The 16,496-nt window shown below is 48.2% G+C and overlaps 5 protein-coding genes; 2 read left to right on the forward strand and 3 right to left on the reverse strand.

The window, feature by feature from the left end:
* Positions 1-821: 821 nt before the first annotated feature.
* Positions 822-2,949, reverse strand: FFUJ_11698 (uncharacterized protein; the record flags this gene model as incomplete). XM_023570626.1 has 4 exons in its annotated part: positions 822-1,889; positions 1,935-2,155; positions 2,208-2,711; positions 2,766-2,949. The coding sequence occupies 4 exons, from the start codon at positions 2,947-2,949 to the stop codon at positions 822-824; spliced, it is 1,977 nt and encodes a 658-aa protein (XP_023437711.1).
* Positions 2,950-3,945: 996 nt separating this feature from the next.
* On the reverse strand, positions 3,946-5,689 carry FFUJ_11699 (probable low-affinity hexose transporter HXT3; the record flags this gene model as incomplete). XM_023570627.1 has 4 exons in its annotated part: positions 3,946-4,186; positions 4,239-4,645; positions 4,698-5,507; positions 5,564-5,689. 4 exons carry the CDS (start codon positions 5,687-5,689, stop codon positions 3,946-3,948), a joined length of 1,584 nt encoding a protein of 527 aa, XP_023437712.1.
* Positions 5,690-9,769: 4,080 nt separating this feature from the next.
* Positions 9,770-10,606, reverse strand: FFUJ_11700 (uncharacterized protein; the record flags this gene model as incomplete). Its single annotated transcript, XM_023570628.1, has 1 exon — positions 9,770-10,606. One exon carries the CDS (start codon positions 10,604-10,606, stop codon positions 9,770-9,772), a length of 837 nt encoding a protein of 278 aa, XP_023437713.1.
* A 1,502-nt stretch (positions 10,607-12,108) lies between these two features.
* On the forward strand, positions 12,109-13,288 carry FFUJ_11701 (uncharacterized protein; the record flags this gene model as incomplete). XM_023570630.1 has 3 exons in its annotated part: positions 12,109-12,605; positions 12,722-12,773; positions 12,830-13,288. The coding sequence occupies 3 exons, from the start codon at positions 12,109-12,111 to the stop codon at positions 13,286-13,288; spliced, it is 1,008 nt and encodes a 335-aa protein (XP_023437714.1).
* A 623-nt stretch (positions 13,289-13,911) lies between these two features.
* Positions 13,912-15,254, forward strand: FFUJ_11702 (uncharacterized protein; the record flags this gene model as incomplete). XM_023570631.1 has 2 exons in its annotated part: positions 13,912-14,609; positions 14,657-15,254. The coding sequence occupies 2 exons, from the start codon at positions 13,912-13,914 to the stop codon at positions 15,252-15,254; spliced, it is 1,296 nt and encodes a 431-aa protein (XP_023437715.1).
* Positions 15,255-16,496: the final 1,242 nt, after the last annotated feature.

The following is a 16,496-nucleotide window of genomic DNA, read 5'->3' on the forward strand; positions in this document are numbered from 1 at the left end:
CACCTGGGCACCTCAAAGTCCTTTGGACCAAACCATTTGCAGTCAGTATGGTTTCGGATTTTCAGCTAGGATCAGAAGCCGACAATCGACCAACGGAGAACCGTTTTCATAACGGAATTGTTTTCTTCGGAGGAGAGCGGTATCCCAATTGAGCAATTCCACAACTCCGCAAACCCCTCACGGGCTTTCTTTTCTCAACTCCGTTATCTAAGTTGGACGGAGTCCGAAAGTGGCACGATGTCGGAGTAAGCACTAAACCTTTCCGGCTGCGGAGTTACCTCTTTCGTCATCATCCCACCAGTGCGAATATCTCGTAAACCTCAACCTTAAACCACGATGTCAGGAGATTTTAAGCTTCACTAGATAATTTTTCCGATGTCGATCTCCTCGGGAGGCTCCGTGAATTGAGTTTTATTGGACAAAGATCTTGAGATCTAAAGCCAGCGTCATGAATCATAGTCACGTTGTCAGGTTTGCTACGCTATTCAGGTCTTCTTAGCTGAATTGGTTTTGCAGTAAAAGGTTCAGAGATCGTCAGCCCTGGAAGGATGAGTGCATTAAGTAGCCAATAGTTGTTTGAGTTGAGAAAAGTTACTCTTGGGGGATGACATCAATACCTCGGTTAATGCTCATAACGGCTTCAGATCATCGCGTATTAGAATTTAAGTTACAGTTATGATGTCTATCCTGCCGAGGGTATGTGACTGCTCCTACTGTCCCACATCACATCCCGTTGACCAGTCGGACTCCACGTGAGCCACTTGACGATCGAGTCAGATCAGCAAAGTCAGTCAGGCCATCTGCAGTGGCACAAACGTTACTCAAAACGGGCTCGCCCTGTGCTCACCGTTGAGATAATCCATCAATGACGGCTTCTTCATCCGCTGCGGAAGACGGTGGCCTTCAGTGTCAGGACCTGGACGATCCGAACTGGCACCGCTGATGAGACGAGGTCCAAACTTAATAGCGGCCTTCTTCGCAAGGTCGAGTGCAATTGGTCCAAACTTTTGAACCACATCCTTTATAACATCGAAGAGACTTGCGTCGTCGCCATCTCCGCTGACAGGCCTGAACCGGTCTAGCTTTTCGCGGGGGAGGGACATTATGGCTTGAAGAGCCGCATCTGCTAAGACAGCACGTTTGATCAAGATCCTGGTCGCATCCTCGTTTGCGCTAGAGGTGGATGCCTCGATGGACAGCCCCTCCCGGTCAAGTAAGCTTGAGAGAGCCGCAGAGGCGGGCTTCGACGTAAGAGGCTTGGACTCAGTGACCGCAGTGACGAGCATGGGGCCGAGCCATTCGGAAACATCTCTCCCTCCCTCAAGTTGTCGAGTTGGACCCAGTATACCTTGGATAAAGGCAGCTCCTCCGTCCATTGCAGCACTCTCTGTGATGTCGACCTCCAAGCGACGACGGTCACGGAAGTTTGGTCTCTTGGAGTCTGGACCAAGTTGGTCTGAAAGTTCCACACTGCATTGACCCAAGATTGGAGTGATAGCAGGAGCGAGTATTTCGGCCTTCGGTGCACCAGCTTTCCAAAATTGACCCATCTTGTTGATCACCTCTACCACATGCTCATCGTGCTCTGACGCAAGGATTGCTTGTAAAGCAGCCTCAGCGAGCACCGCACGTTCGGCGGGACCATTTGCTATAATTTCAGTGCTCTGAGATAGCGTGCTCTCTGTGAGTGATCCAAGCAGAGTTCCGACTACTGCACTAAGAGGACCACCGATAGGACCGAGGAAAGTAGAAGGAAAAGTGAAGCCATTTCTTCCCACATTGGCTACACTTTTCAGGGTGTCAAAGAAGCTTTCTTCATCGAATCTTGGGGTTTCAACCGCTATGCCGGGGCGGCCTCTATTGAGACCGTGAGGCTCATTGATGCTTGTCTGGCAGGAATTAGAAACGTGACAAATTAAGGCACAGCTACTCACTGCTCGGTCTTGAGTTTGAGCTTGGACGACTTGGACCTTGCCAACCTCGCCAAAATTCGTCCTCTTGTCAAACAAACCGATCAAATCGTTGTAATTGTTACCTTGAGCGTTTCCAATCGTAGTCCCTGAGTTGCTGTCAAAACCACCGCCACCATAACTATGAGTTCCAATTACAGTGAGTCGCCCATCGGAGTTGCGCAAGAGTGGGGCGCCAGCTTGTCCTGAGAAACTGTCAGTACTAATTCGAGAAATGCCAGCTGGGAACAACCGCACCTGCGAAAGTTGAGATAGAATATTCGACCATATGGTGAGGACTTTCTCCAATGTTATAGTCACTCCTAGCAAACTCTTCATACATCTGAGCTCCTTGTTCATCCTGCAACATCCGATCGCCGGGATATCCGACGATGCCCAGGTATATGCCATTGCCTGTCTGTGGGGTATTGAGGTAACTGAAGAGTCGTAGGTTGCCCGTGAATGGCCTGTCAAGTTGAATAAAAGCAACATCCTGTTGGCGGTTGCTCGAAGCTTCAATCCACCCAGCAGGTGTCACAACCTTGGCGCCGTATCGCGCCTGAACTTGAGGTGACCTGACAGACTCTTTACCATTGTAGCCAATGTAGCACTTGATCTGATCAGCTGGGCCAAGTCTGCGTCCCCAGTCATAGATAACATGGCCAGCGGTAACAAGAAGGTCTGGACGAATAAGCCACCCGGTTCCCATCATCCAAGTTTGACGTCCTCGGTCTTGGAATCGGGACTGAATCTTCACAATGGCTGCAAATCCTCAATCAGTCATTCGTCAATCTCTTCTCTTCAGTAGCAACGTACAGCGATATTTTCCGCCTTCTTGGATATCACGGGAGTCAACCAGTTGGCGCAGGTCTTCTCCCATGATGGACTCTGAGCTTCCCTTGCTTCCGTCATCTGGAAGAATAACGTGATCAACGGGCTGACTGGATGAAGGGAGTGATAGCGTCCAGGCAGCGGCGCGGCTGGGTCCTGAAAAGGCCATGTTCAGCGTATTGAAGAATTGGCAGTGAAGTTGTGGTACTGCGACAAGATTTACGGTTCAAGTTTAATAGAAGAATAGTGTAAGATTAAGAAGAGTCTCATTCTGCTATGAAGGAAGTGGTCTCTTTATCTACTCGAGCAAGAAGCGACCAATTGTCTGTTGCTTTTATGCCATGGAGTTCCAGCTGGGCCTTTTTAAATAGTTTCATGCACAAAGAATGCTCTACATCAAATAGTTTATGTCTTTCGCGATTCACATCTCAGCTTGGCAAGATCTAGACCGAAGAAAGTTATCAGCTGGCCAAAAGAGGGAGCCCAAACGCCACCGCTAACCTACACCAGACAAGCTTCATTCGTCTTCTCCGTCTGTTTGGCTGGACTGATCATTTCAGCCAGCCATAAACTGTCTAATTATGTACAATTGACTGCGGCTTGGGAGCAGTGCAGTGAATGCTGAAGCAAATGTGATGCGACTAATAACAGTACCAAGATCTGAGTTGGTACCACCCTCGAAGAGCAAGAAAACACCGGAACTTAATACAGGGTGTCAAAACAAACTTAGGTAAATCTAGCCTAAGCTTAGGGAACTATTTGCTAAGTACTTTTATCGCTTAGGATCAAGGTCTAGCGCCCCCATGGTGCATCTACAATGGCATCTACTTCGCTCAGCAAGACCTCAGCTTGTGAATCAGTGGAGAATGTCGCATCACAATGGTTATCATATCTGATCAATATTTGAGAACGTAGCGAAAATGATATTATGCAGAATAGGCTACTAAATACAAGGATATAATATGCTCTTTTGGGTTATGTACTTCTTCGCACCCTTGCGAAAACAATTTTAAAATGCAACGTCCGTTCCAATCGTTACTCGCCGGGCAGTCCGGCTGCATGTCTATAGTGTGTCCGTATCCGTAACTTCTATAGTGATGTGTGTGCGTGAATGATGTGAGTTGTGAGTCGTGCGTGTTGTGACGAGGTGTTTGCTGATGATTGTTTACGAAGAGGCCTCTTCGTCGGTGACACCCTCGCGAGCGTGCTTGGGGCCATGGGGCTCGCCAACCCACTTGGAAGAAGTGATGGGGTTGACGTGCTGGACGTACATGGTGTCGATCTCCTCGAGGGTTCGGTCCTTGGACTCGATGACGAAGAAGAAGACGATGGCAACAAGGGCAGCACAACATCCGGCGTAGACGAGACCGTAGAAGTAGTCAATGGCATCAGTAATAAATCGAGTGCTGGGAATTGTTAGTGAGTGCTCAATCGGAATGTAACTGCAAGGTAACTTACAAGAAACCGATGAGGAAGTTGAAGAGCCAGTTGGTAGCAGTGGCGATGGCCATGCATCGACTGCGGTACTGGGAAGGGTACATCTCGGCAACAACAGCCCAGACAAGAGGGCCCCAGGTGGTGGCAAAGGCAGCGATAGCCAAGCAAGAGAAGGTGACAAGGACGGCGCCGGCAGCGGGAGTGGAGAGAGGATCCTTTCGGTCAAGAGCGAAGTGTCCAACGAAGGCATAGACGAAGAAGCACATCATCATCCAGGCGGCACCAATCATCAGAGACTTTCTGCGACCGCACTTCTGGACGACATAGAGACCGCCGAATGTGCAAGCACAGTTGACTGAGCCGAGAATAAGCTGAGTGACGTAGCTGTCCTTCAGGCCAGTGGAAGCGAAGACAGTGGTTCCGAAGTACTGTAATCGTTAGTCAACTGCTACGATGCGATGTCATTCTGAGTGTACTTACGAAGAAGAAGTTGATACCAGTGAGCTGCTGACCAGCCTGGAGAGTGATACCGAGAATGGTACGGTAGGCCATACGGGGACCAGTGAAGATCTCGACAAGGCGGGTCTCGGGAAGAGCCTGTTCCTCTTCGAGCTTCTCACGGATGTCATCGATCTGTCGGTTGACACTGGGGGAGTTGATGTCGAGACCAGCGAGGCCGGCAATAGTCTTGCGGGCTTCCTCAACCTTACCCTTTCGGTAGGCGAATCGAGGAGACTCAGGAAGGAGAAGAATGCCAACACCGAGAAGAAGAGCCCAAAGGAAGTTAAGACCGTTGGGGATTCTCCATGAAGCGCTGCCATCGTAGTGGTTGGTGCCCCAGTTGACCATCTCAGCACACCAGATACCAAGAGTGACAAAGAGCTGATAGCAGGAGACGATGAGACCTCGAATGATGGCAGGAGCACTCTCGCTCTGGTACATGGGGACAGCGACAGACAGAGCGCCGACACCAAGACCTGTTACAAGTCGACCGATGGCGTGTTGGTACCAGGCGTGTTGGGAGGCGACCTCGATGATGGTGCCGACGCAGGTCCAGAGAGCAGAGATAGAGATAGTCTTGCGGCGGCCAATTGAATCGCAAAGGTTACCAGCAACGAGAGACCCGAACAAGCATCCAATTGAGAGGAGACCGGTGATCGTTCCTTGTCGTGCGGCGCTGAAGTTGTATGTACCGTCGCCATTGGGAACACCGAATCGCTCGCCGTAATCCTTCATCATGAAATAACCAGAAACTTGACCAGAAGAGTATCCAAAGATCATCCCGCCCATCTTTTATTTAATTAGTTTCACTCCATTACTAGCTAGTTGTGGTTTTGGAAACTTACAGATGCGACCAGGCCCATGAAGCATGCCCGGAAAGTGATGCGACCATCGGTATCGGGAGAAGGCTTCCTCTCGAGATGCTGACCTTCGCCAGCATGTTCATGGCGTTTACTACCAAAGAACTTCATATTGGGAGTGGTTATTAGACCAATTGGTCAATTGAATGTTGTATGTGTGTGATTGATGTTGTGAAAGTGTTGTACACGAAAGCTGTGATGAGCCAGAAGAGAGATTGAAGCAGCGAAGAGGTGCCATTTTGACTGTCTTTATTGTGGAGATGATCTTCGAGGGCCATCGCGGGCACCGAGAGACCAAGACCATGCCAATGGGTCCATCTCATGACCTCTGATGGTCATGCTTTGAGCGAAAACTCAAACCCCGGGGGGCTCAGGGAAACGACTTGCGGAGACTGACGTGGGTGAGCTAAGGTTTGTGGACTCGGGACCAAGACTTGGAGAGGAAGCGGAGCAACTGTGAATAGAAGGCCCGTAGAGTCACGTCATGGGAAAAAGAGTCGAACTGTGTGAGGTAAGCATTCCTGTGCTGGGCATCTCACCACGCTTTCGTCGACAAACACACCCCGTGGGCTGATTGGTCTAGCGGAGGTCCCCTAGTCACGCTTGATCCAGATTCATCTCCGTTCAGAAAACGGTGGATCGATGGGAGAAGCAACGTACGTGGGGTGACATTGACAATTTTTTTCTCCCTAGCTCTGCCTGGGCCTTTCTACTACCGGCGCCTTCGGCATTGATGACGCACTTTGGACCCTGTGAGATGAGTAATGGAACCACTTTGATCCATATTTTTGTTCCAAGGATCCAGTTTTTGCTTCCATTGGTCTTCTGGTCGCATCTCTTGGCGCGAAGATCTTCGGCAGAGCCTGCGTCGACGGGAATACGCAGGTCTTCAAGGTGAAGATATTGAGGTGAAGGACAGTCTCTACAGAGACAGACCGTATTGCATTGCTGATATCTAATTTACTACCCGTCCACCGATGAATTGCAATCTCCCCTTCTCGCCCCGACACTGCTAGTCAGCTTCCTCATATTTCCGGTGCTCGCCTCGTCCGCTCAGCAGAGCCCCATTCACATGATATGACACCGAGAGTCGCCGAATCGGTCGGTCCGACTGATGATTGGAACGTCGGGCTCGCGCAGATTTTTTATTTCCGAATGCCAGATTCTGGTGTTTCTCCCTCTCGAATTCCTGGTTCTGATTGTGGCCAAAAATGATGTTATTGTCACGGCATTCATCTCCCGTCAGATACCGCATCTGATCTGATCTTTTAACGGTATTTCCGGCAACGCCAAATCGCCGGTTTATTTCCTACATTCTCGCGAGGTTTATTTTGTTGTCTCTCGTAATGGTACTCAATGGTCTAAACTCGGCCAAATGTCTCGAGTCTTATCCACGCACGTTAGAGACTGGCCGAATCGAGCGGAGCATGCTCAGCTATAGAAGCTCCATTGCCAGAACAGAGTTCATGGATTGGATGGCAACGTCGCTGTGCTCGGTCATTTTTGGGTCCAGCGATAAGCCTTGGAAACTCAATTGGAACAAGACAGAAGATCAAGACAGGGCATGCGATGGTGCGAGATAACACCGAGCAGGCATTGTTTGTTATCTGCGACAAAACAACCCAACACAGCAGGTAGAGAAACATGCAATTAATTGTCGCGACTTGTGTATCTGAATCGCATCACCAATTGTCGTCGAATTAATCGCCACGCGCCAACTTACACAAACTCGACATGGCACAAAGAATCGTTCTCGAACCTCCCGTGCCTTGTTTCCATTCCCGCAGAGCCTCCTTTACCCCTGGACCCATGGCATCATAAAAATCACCCGCCCATGCTAATGCGGCTCTGCAACGGCGGAACGCGATACCGTATCCACACGGGCCGAAAAAAAGAGGCACTCGGCGATACTCGATGCGCATTCCCACTTATAATTAGTGGATGCTATTCGGACCCGAACGTTTGAGCCGTCCCATCCAAGCCAGGGCCAAGGAACAGAGTAAAGTTAACGGAGTGCGGAGCCCGTGCAACATGCACATGCACGGCAATTAATCGCGGAGAGAGAAAAAAAAGAGTTAGAGATCGTGGGTGATGGGTGGCATGGAGAAGTCTGTTACCTTGGAACGGGGTCTAGAATATGGAGGATATCGGAATCTTCTTGACAATAACAGTCGACAAAGGCCTGATCTTGACTATCTTGTCGGATGACGCTTGCAGTCTTTGTTTCGGAGACAGCCATAGTCTCTTTTACTATGACAAACCAGCTGAAATACAATATACATGAACCGAGATTAATATCACATGCGGTAAAACTATTCAAGTCTAGGCACGAGATCAATATGCACTTGATCAAATGACCAACTGTATCATTTGACTAGCAGATTCTTCTTAGGAAATTCTGTATACATAATTGAGGCTTTTACTATGATGGACCATTGAACTCTATGTCTGTTGACGTCGTGCTGATCTTCACCTCTAAATCTCTCACCTCGAAACACCTCCAACGTCTCGCCAATCCAAACCTTCTCGAATCTCTCCGTGTTGCTAATCCCCTCAATCTCCATCCGGGGATAACCTGACAGCACGCACGCAACCCTCCCCATCCCACAGGATAAACGCTCCCCCGGGTCTCTCTCTCGGTCTTACCCACAGGTCGCGTATCCGCCTCGTCGTCCTCTTTTTCTTCCCCAGTCCAGTCCCCTTCATGGGGTGTGTAGGTATTTCGCCGAGAAGCTGTTGCCTCCCCCAGAGCCACTCCTCCTCCTCCACAGACCTAAACCCCCCTTTTTTTCTGCAGACTTCTCCTGACGAGCTTATCGGTCCTTTGGGACGAGAGAGACCGCGGGCAAGCGAGGTTTTACATCCCGCATCCTCCGCATTTGTGGGAGATTTTGCGGGCGGTGGGAAATTTTTGCAGTTCACATGAGAGTTTCCAACATACGATCTCGGGGCAGGCATCTATTTGGAGTTTCCGTAGGTATTCTATATGTAGAAGGTGAGAAGGTATCATATCATTGCTTCACCCTTGTCAATCTAGGCATATCAGTCTGAGCAGTATTGAGAAGGTCTCATGAGGGCTACCCTGTACATGCGCCCGGAAAGGACACTGAGATAAAGAAAGAAATACAATTTGCAGCAATTATGTATTAGGTGAATTAATAAGGGAAGCTTTCTTTATGCCTACCTAGGCACAGTCGTAGTTCTGGCCAGTCAGATGATTGGTTCGTGAATGCACATGTCCCTTTCCTCCTGGCAAAAGACAGGAGCTTCATGGTCACAACACGACAACCAGAACTTCCAATATTGTTTTGAGATCTTAGCAACTTCTAACTAGGTAGATTGCTGACTGACCCCAAGCACTTGAGTTGGGACAGTTTGCAATGAGCCTTGTGTATCGAATATTATTCAATGTCTATGAGCTCAAAGACTCCAGATTATCGAGAAACATAACTTCCCAAGCCATGACTATATGACATGTTCCAGAGCGGATCTACGATATATCCGGAGATCTAGGTAAAGAGTCAAGCCACAGATCGTGTCTCCATCAAGATCTAATTTACCTGCATGATGCTGTGGCCCCCTTGTCATCTCTGCTCAGCCACTCCGCATGCGAAGATCATACGATCCGGATCTTTTAAGCTTTTTATTCCGAAAATGGACGTCTCTGGTCTCAATTGCTAATTGGCATTATTCTTAGACTTTTAAGGACAGCATATAGTTGCGTCGAGGCAATATCCATGCTCATAATAATAATATGCGCCTCAAATTCTTAGTATTTCTTCTGTCCTTTGGTCTGCATTTTACAAGTTTCTTATTGTTCAAATGCCCAATCATCTAAACATATTTTGCAGATACCAAGGTACTCGTCTCATTTCTCGTTACTACCAACACTACACCTTTTCTCCTCTCCCTGCAGAACAAATATGGAGCTCCCAACATGAGAAGAAACAGAGCCTCGAGGAATCATGAACTGAAGGGGCTCAGAATTGATCAATGTGGTCTGCTGAGGTGTAGGGTTGAAAGGAGGTCAAGAGAAGCTCTAAGCCAGGGCTTGGTAAAGGCATATTTGTGCTTCCATACCTATCTATGGCATATCTGTACAAGGTTGGCTCTTGAGTACTAATCACAAAGTGCTATATACTGAACGCGCGACATCATACTACAAAGTTCGTCTAACATCCTTCCTCTCTCTCAGTGTTCCTCCTTCCACTCACGCAATATTCTCGCATTCTCTGTGCAGCCCGTCAGCTTCGCCAACATCTCTGCGTCGGCAACATTCTGTGCAGTCTCAACTTTGGGCTGAGCTCCCTTCTCAAGTAGCCACCTCACTACATGAGCTCCGTTCTCCTTTACGGCAGCATAGCATAGAGGAGTCCCCCAATGGTAAGCACGATATGGTACAGTCGAGTCTATCGAGTTGATGTCCAGTTTCATCCCACCCACAAGAAACATCAACATTTCTGCTCGCTCCTTTCTTGTCCTGGCTTCATCTCCAACTATCTCATCATGGACTTCTTGACAAGTGAAAGGGTCTGCACCGAATGTTGCTGCCTCCCCGGCTGCTCGGTGAAGCGTCCGGTGGCCCAGCAATGCCCCCTTGCTATGTAGGAACCGGAACGTTGCAACAGAGCCTCTGGCAGCGCACGTCTCTAGTAATGGAGCTGGCTGCGGGAAGAGCTCATAGAGGTCCACCTCGCCATATGTGACCCGTGCGCCATGCTCAACCAACCAGCGAACCAACTGGTGATCGTCGCAGACGAGGTCGATTAGCTTATCGCCCCGCTTAAGGGATCTGTCAGCTTCAGCCTTGTTGAGATCCCAGCCATGGGCCACAAGCAGCTCGACAAGGGGGATGGAGGAGTTTGCGGCGACGGCAAGAGGCGATAAGGACTCAACAGGTGCTCTTTCACACTCTAGAAGATATCTCACCAGGTCGATGCATCCGTGGCGGACACACCGTCCCAGTATTGATGGAAGCAATTCTTGAAGAGAAGAGAAGAGTTGAGAGTCGGCTTTGATCATTTCCATGGTGACGATGAGCTGCGATAAAGATCTTTCCCGGATTGCCTTATTAAGCATGCGACGGGGATTTGGAGACTGCATCGCCTCACTTGTTTAAGAGATGTCACAATATTAACGGTATGGCGGCAATGGTTTTGTGTATTCAAGTAAGTTCATCGATAGAATATGCCGATTTCCTGTTCTCTTCTTTGACCTCACTTATAACTAACTCCACGATACTTCCGTCTCCAATGAGGAACTGAACTATGAGAGAAAACTCAATACAACTCACAAAGGCTATAGATCTCATGCCAAGTACCAGGATCATCAGAAATTCATGCAAGCTGTCAAACCTGAAACAGGGTTAAAGCTTAATTGTTTTCCCGCCATTCCATTTTATCTGATTCTGCCTTCATTGCGTCACTGTTCTAGCTATTTCAAGCAGGTCATACTGTCGGTCCGACATTTATACTTCAATACCCATTATACGTACATCAGCCTGGTAAGGTACTGTTTGGGACTCATACTGTCTACGCGTCTACGCCTAAGAACAGGCATAGCTACAGCGTCCACCGAATCCTACTATAGATCGAAGTAGAGGGGCATACCCGATTTCGAGTGTTAATACCAGGCTACCGTGCTGCCTCCTTATATAGAGTACAAACAACTCCGTGCGCTTTTCTGTTCGCCTTACTCATAACGAACTTAATATCTCGCTTGTGTTTAATAAAAACAATTGCTAACAGCAAAAATCTGGACTAGTATCAACTTTTGGCGCAAGGGCTTGGCCACAGAGAAAAGATGAGGTTCTTGTTGAAAATATTCAAGACATCTCGTTCAAAATTACATGAAATGAGGTTTATGCCATCCATGCTTCGTAAGGGCACTTCTTTGCACGGAATTTACCGACAGACTTTGTTGGGCAAATTTTAATCCAACCACCACCATAAATTAAAACAGAGATATGTCTATGCTCACCCTGTATATCCCCAAGCCTAACCAGCTGACGCACCCATGAATCTGCATTTTGCTTCGAAAGATTCTTGGCACATGGCAGGGATCAACGTAGATCGGTCCAACGTCTTCGTATAGTCTCCCAATGGAGTTGTAGAGTAGGAGAAGTCGGCTTCACCGAACAAGATCCCCTTGAATATCAGAATAGAGTTGAGCTCGACTTCGGCATCAGGGAGCAAGAACATCTATCACAAGTGAGAAAATGATTTAGTTAGACTCAGTGTAGACTTTATGAGCATCTATATTGGTTATTTTGTCATTTGGGGATATATCACATAGATCCTAAGCTTTCTTGGACACCCTAGTTCGGCAGTTAGAAACTTCTGTATCCTATGGCTTGCCTAGTACCATAGCCTTCATGGCAACCTCTGGTCTATATATTGTAGGCAATAGTCCTCAAATTCGAGATTTATCAGCAGTCATTCTTTCATTACAACATTCTTCACTCATTTCTCATAACTCTCACTCTCCTTTACTTTCACCTTCACTTTCACTTTCACTTAGGCACCTTCATCATGGTCCGCCTCGCCACTCTTTTCCTCTCTTTGGCTTGCTCTGCCTTGGCCTCTCCCTTTGTGAAGCCATCCGATTCGTCTTTGTCTGATGTCAGTGACGTTGGATTTGCCGTTCATGAGAGGGCTATCTCGAAGGCAATCACGAAGCCCGCCATTGTCTGTGACCTGACTTGCAAAGCCTGCTTAGCCAAACCTGCCCCAAAGAAAGGCAAGGACGCAGGCAAAGGCAAGACCACCGGTAAGGGCAGAGGTAAAGGCAAGGGCAAGGGCAAGCCTATTCCTCGCTCTCTGGTACTTGGAGAGAGATCTTTGGATGACATCGAGGACCTTTGGGGTACCGATGCAACCGCGGCGAACGAATATGTCATGGAGCAGATTGACAGTGACACTGGAAGTGTCAACGAGTTGGACTGGAACCTAATTCAGCATGACGCTGTCTCAAGCCATGGATCTTGGGCTGAAAAGCCGTTGCGAAAGTATATCCGGGGTCTCATGGGGTAAGTGATGCACCAAGTTTATGATAAAATGATCATAAACTAGTCTGAATATCTTCATTACTTAGGGTCATATCCTAATGCCAACTGTCGGAGTTACTTTACTTACATGATTTTAGCTGCACTGGCATCGTCATCGTCTCTGACAAGGGTTACTGGTTCGCTCATTTTGTAAGTCATTTGTTAACTGGATATCTTCCTCGAGTTCAAGATGCTAATTATTATAGATGGAAACTGGCTTCCTCAATCGCGGCGACAACTGGGAGAAAAAGATCATCAAGCCTCTCCAGCAGGGTACCAACAAGTTCACCACCCCCAGGTCTCTGGCCGGCCCTGGTGGCATTCTGAACAGGGCAAACAACGTCAAGATCTACGTCTCAACCCCCCGCACCAAGACGTCCACCGAGCAAAACCCAGTCCTCTTGTACAAGGCCAAGGTCGATGAGCTTCTGTCTCATATCACTGGACGAGGCGAGCCCTTGAACGGTGTTCAAGTCATTACTCGCCCTTATCTCAAGCCCGATAGTGAGGCAGAGGTTGAGGCGTTCCATAACAGAGCCAATGGAAAGGTCCTTATCGAGTACGACAACAACCAACTGGATGTCGATGGAAACCAGCCCAACCCTAGAGAGCGCATGTACCGTATCTGGCTTGAGCACAAGTACTACGAGCACAGATTCCGCTAAGGGGGATGTATTTAGATAAAGGAGGGGGTTTTGCTTCGTTCGACGATTTTCCCCCTTGTCTATCTTTGGGGCGCCAAAATTAACTAGTCTACTGAATCCATACTAAATTTAATAAGTGTATACTAAACTTGCCTAGTTCTACAGTGAATGTGTCCAAGTCTTTTTCTCATGTAGGACAAACTCATCTTAGGTACCTTAGTCTAGTAAACATCCGTGTCCTCCACTAAATTTGGGCGTGAGCCACTGTTCTTTCCGGCCAGATGATTGATCATATAGGCGCCGTTTGTAGCTGGAAATACTCGCCGCTGTCAACTCGATCAAGGCACAATGCTGGCTTGGACATGAGATGGTTCTCTCGACACTGCAATTCAATTTTAACCCACTCAAGGCCATTCATCCATTGACTGGCAAGTCAATGGGGCTTGGCGACATTTTCAGAACCCCTGCAAATTGAGCCAGGGCTGTAGTTGTGCCCCCAATCAGAACCCGCCGATTTTAGCTACGCTAAGATTGTTGTCACGACAACGCCAAGTCAACAACATCAACTCCAGCATTAGATCAAGCAATTGAATATGAATCAACAATTACGACAGCACAACCACTCGCTATCGTGCGCCAAGACCATGTCGCTAGAGAATCGGATACAACTCTGGCTACAGCAGATCCAAACAGGCTCGACATCTGCTCCTCAGACCAGACAAGGTCCAAAACGCCGTCGCTTAAACCTCCCTTCCCCAGAAGCCTCGCAAAGTGACAACACTATGGCTAGTCCCAAAAAGCACACTCTCACCGACCATGACGATGAATTTGAAACCCCTCGTCCATCCAGACGGATAAGGACACCCAGGAGTGAATCTGGCACCTCTCTCCCTTCAACGCATTCGGCATCACAAGCGTCAGGCCGATCCTCGCCGACCAAACAACTCCTCGCGCTTGCGCTCAACAGCAGAGGTGTCATCACCAGAGAACTCAGCGCCTTTCCCAACATGCCAAAACCTTTGGACTCTCTCCTCGAGAAGATTGATCTCGCCTCATCAGGCGTTGGAATCCTTCCTTCGTCTCAACGTTCCGTATACGGGGAATTCAAGTGGGCTAGACAGCCCATTCTAAGCAAATTCCTCTTTTCGGACGACCGTGACGATCTTGGACATACGCCAACGCCCGAAGCTATACAGTGGATTCTTCACGAGGCTGCCTATTGCAATAGTAGAGGTTGTTCGGAGGCAGATTGGAACATTGAAGTTCATCATCGTGTTCTTTCTGCTGCTCTGAGACCGTTGCAGGGTCCAAGGAGTGACCAGTTCTTTGACTTTCGACTCAGGTGAGTACATTAGCTCGCGGAAACCTTGCAACTTCTAACTGTCTTAGCACAACCGCTTCAATCATCACCGAGTATCATGTGACGTCAGCGTCTAAGAAAGTTGACTTTTGCATGTATCTCGATCCCAGGCAAGATGAGTCTGCCCAGGTTTCAGAAACCATTGATGGCCTAAAGGATATCCTCCCTCTCGGCATGTTCAATCACACAAATTTAGCCCCGCTCTCCGACAATCCCATCGCCGTCAGTATAGAAACCAAGAAGACAGGCGAAGGCTGGGAGAACGCCAGGCTTCAGATGGAAGTCTGGATGGCGGCCCACTGGCAGTTCCTCCGACAATTAGTCAGGTTGCGACAACGTGCACAAGAGCTCACGACTACCAACGAGAAGATATGGAACTTGCCAGATTTCATACCTGGCATTATCATCCAAGGGCACGATTGGCATCTTATCATCACAACGCCAGAGGGAGAGAAGACGGTTTTCTGGCAGAAGAAGAATCTTGGAGATACGTCAAGCTCGATGGGAATTTACAAGATTATCTATAACTTACAGCTGTTACGGCAATGGGCTCAAGAGGAATATTGGAAATGGATGAGAGAGTTGTTGCTGGAGTGGCCACAAATTGACGGGAAATTGGTTGTTTGAGATTTTGTGGATTTGGAAGCAAGCGTGATGAGATTTGATATGATACCCTACTAAAATGATTTCCGGAAAACTATCCCTGGCTTCTGCACTGCTGATAGAGTGGCATAGCTTGACAAAAAATAGCTTGTTGTTTACCTGTTTTCTGTCCACGCAACAAAGCAGGATATTTCCAAATGTTAAAATAGGATGCCACGGTTCAGAAATTTACCCTGACCTCAGCTCCGCGATTATTGATTTTTAGGCATCTGATAAACTAAGACTGAACTGGAACCTCAACCTAAACTGTAATGCTTTGGTCATCTGGAGATCGCCATGCCAGTCCATCATAGCCGAAATTCGGATTAAAAAGCACGCTGATGACACTCGTGAGGAAAACCATTAAGAAGCCGTCTAATCGGTGTAGCTGATGAATCAAGAACTTCAAGTCTCATAACGAGGCTCTCTGATGCAGGCGTTCATTAAGATCTATACAATGTGAACTTAGACTGCAGTCACCTAGCCTGGTGGAAGTAAGACTTGATCAGTCAGAGCAGAAGACAGTATCAGCCTATATCGATTGCATCTAGAAGAGAAACACTCTGTGAAGTAGAAGAATAGTTCACCAGGCCCTGTATCAGCCAGAGACGTGTATTATGGAAAGCAAACTTGTACGGACGCAAATTCGATGAATTTTCCTGTACTTAGGCGCATCATGCACCTGTCACGCGATTCGTGTCAAAAACACATTGCCAAGTCGCAGGGTCCTGTCGGTAGTTGCCCTTGGCGCGTCCCATGCTGCTGGGACCATCTGGCGGCCCTGTAGATCTTCCAGCGTATAGTCTATGGCTTATATGATCAGCAATTTGAAACAGTGCTCTTCAAGATCTCGAGAAACCTGAGGTTTCTGTATCGTCTCTCTGTTCACACAACCATCTAGAGCTTTGGAGCTTCCGGATACATATCTAGTCCCCGAACCCAGAATCGGATATCACCGCTGCCCCCAAAGTATCTCTGGTATCCAAGCTTGTTGCGGTCTGAGTAACCTTAAAGCTTAAGAAGGAGAGACTTTGTTTATTCACTCAAGCCTAGAACACTGCAGGGTTATGGTCAGATACAACACGACGATCGCTGGCCTCTCGTAGGTGCAAAATTATTCCTCGCGGCTACACGGCTTTTAACCACGAGGGTCTGGCGTTACTACATTCCATTATGCCCGTGGAAGATCCGCATCGAAACTCAAAGTCGTTCATATTCCAGGTAAGC

Source organism: Fusarium fujikuroi, chromosome FFUJ_chr11 (genome assembly GCF_900079805.1).
Source record: "Fusarium fujikuroi IMI 58289 draft genome, chromosome FFUJ_chr11".
Lineage (NCBI taxonomy): Eukaryota > Fungi > Ascomycota > Sordariomycetes > Hypocreales > Nectriaceae > Fusarium > Fusarium fujikuroi.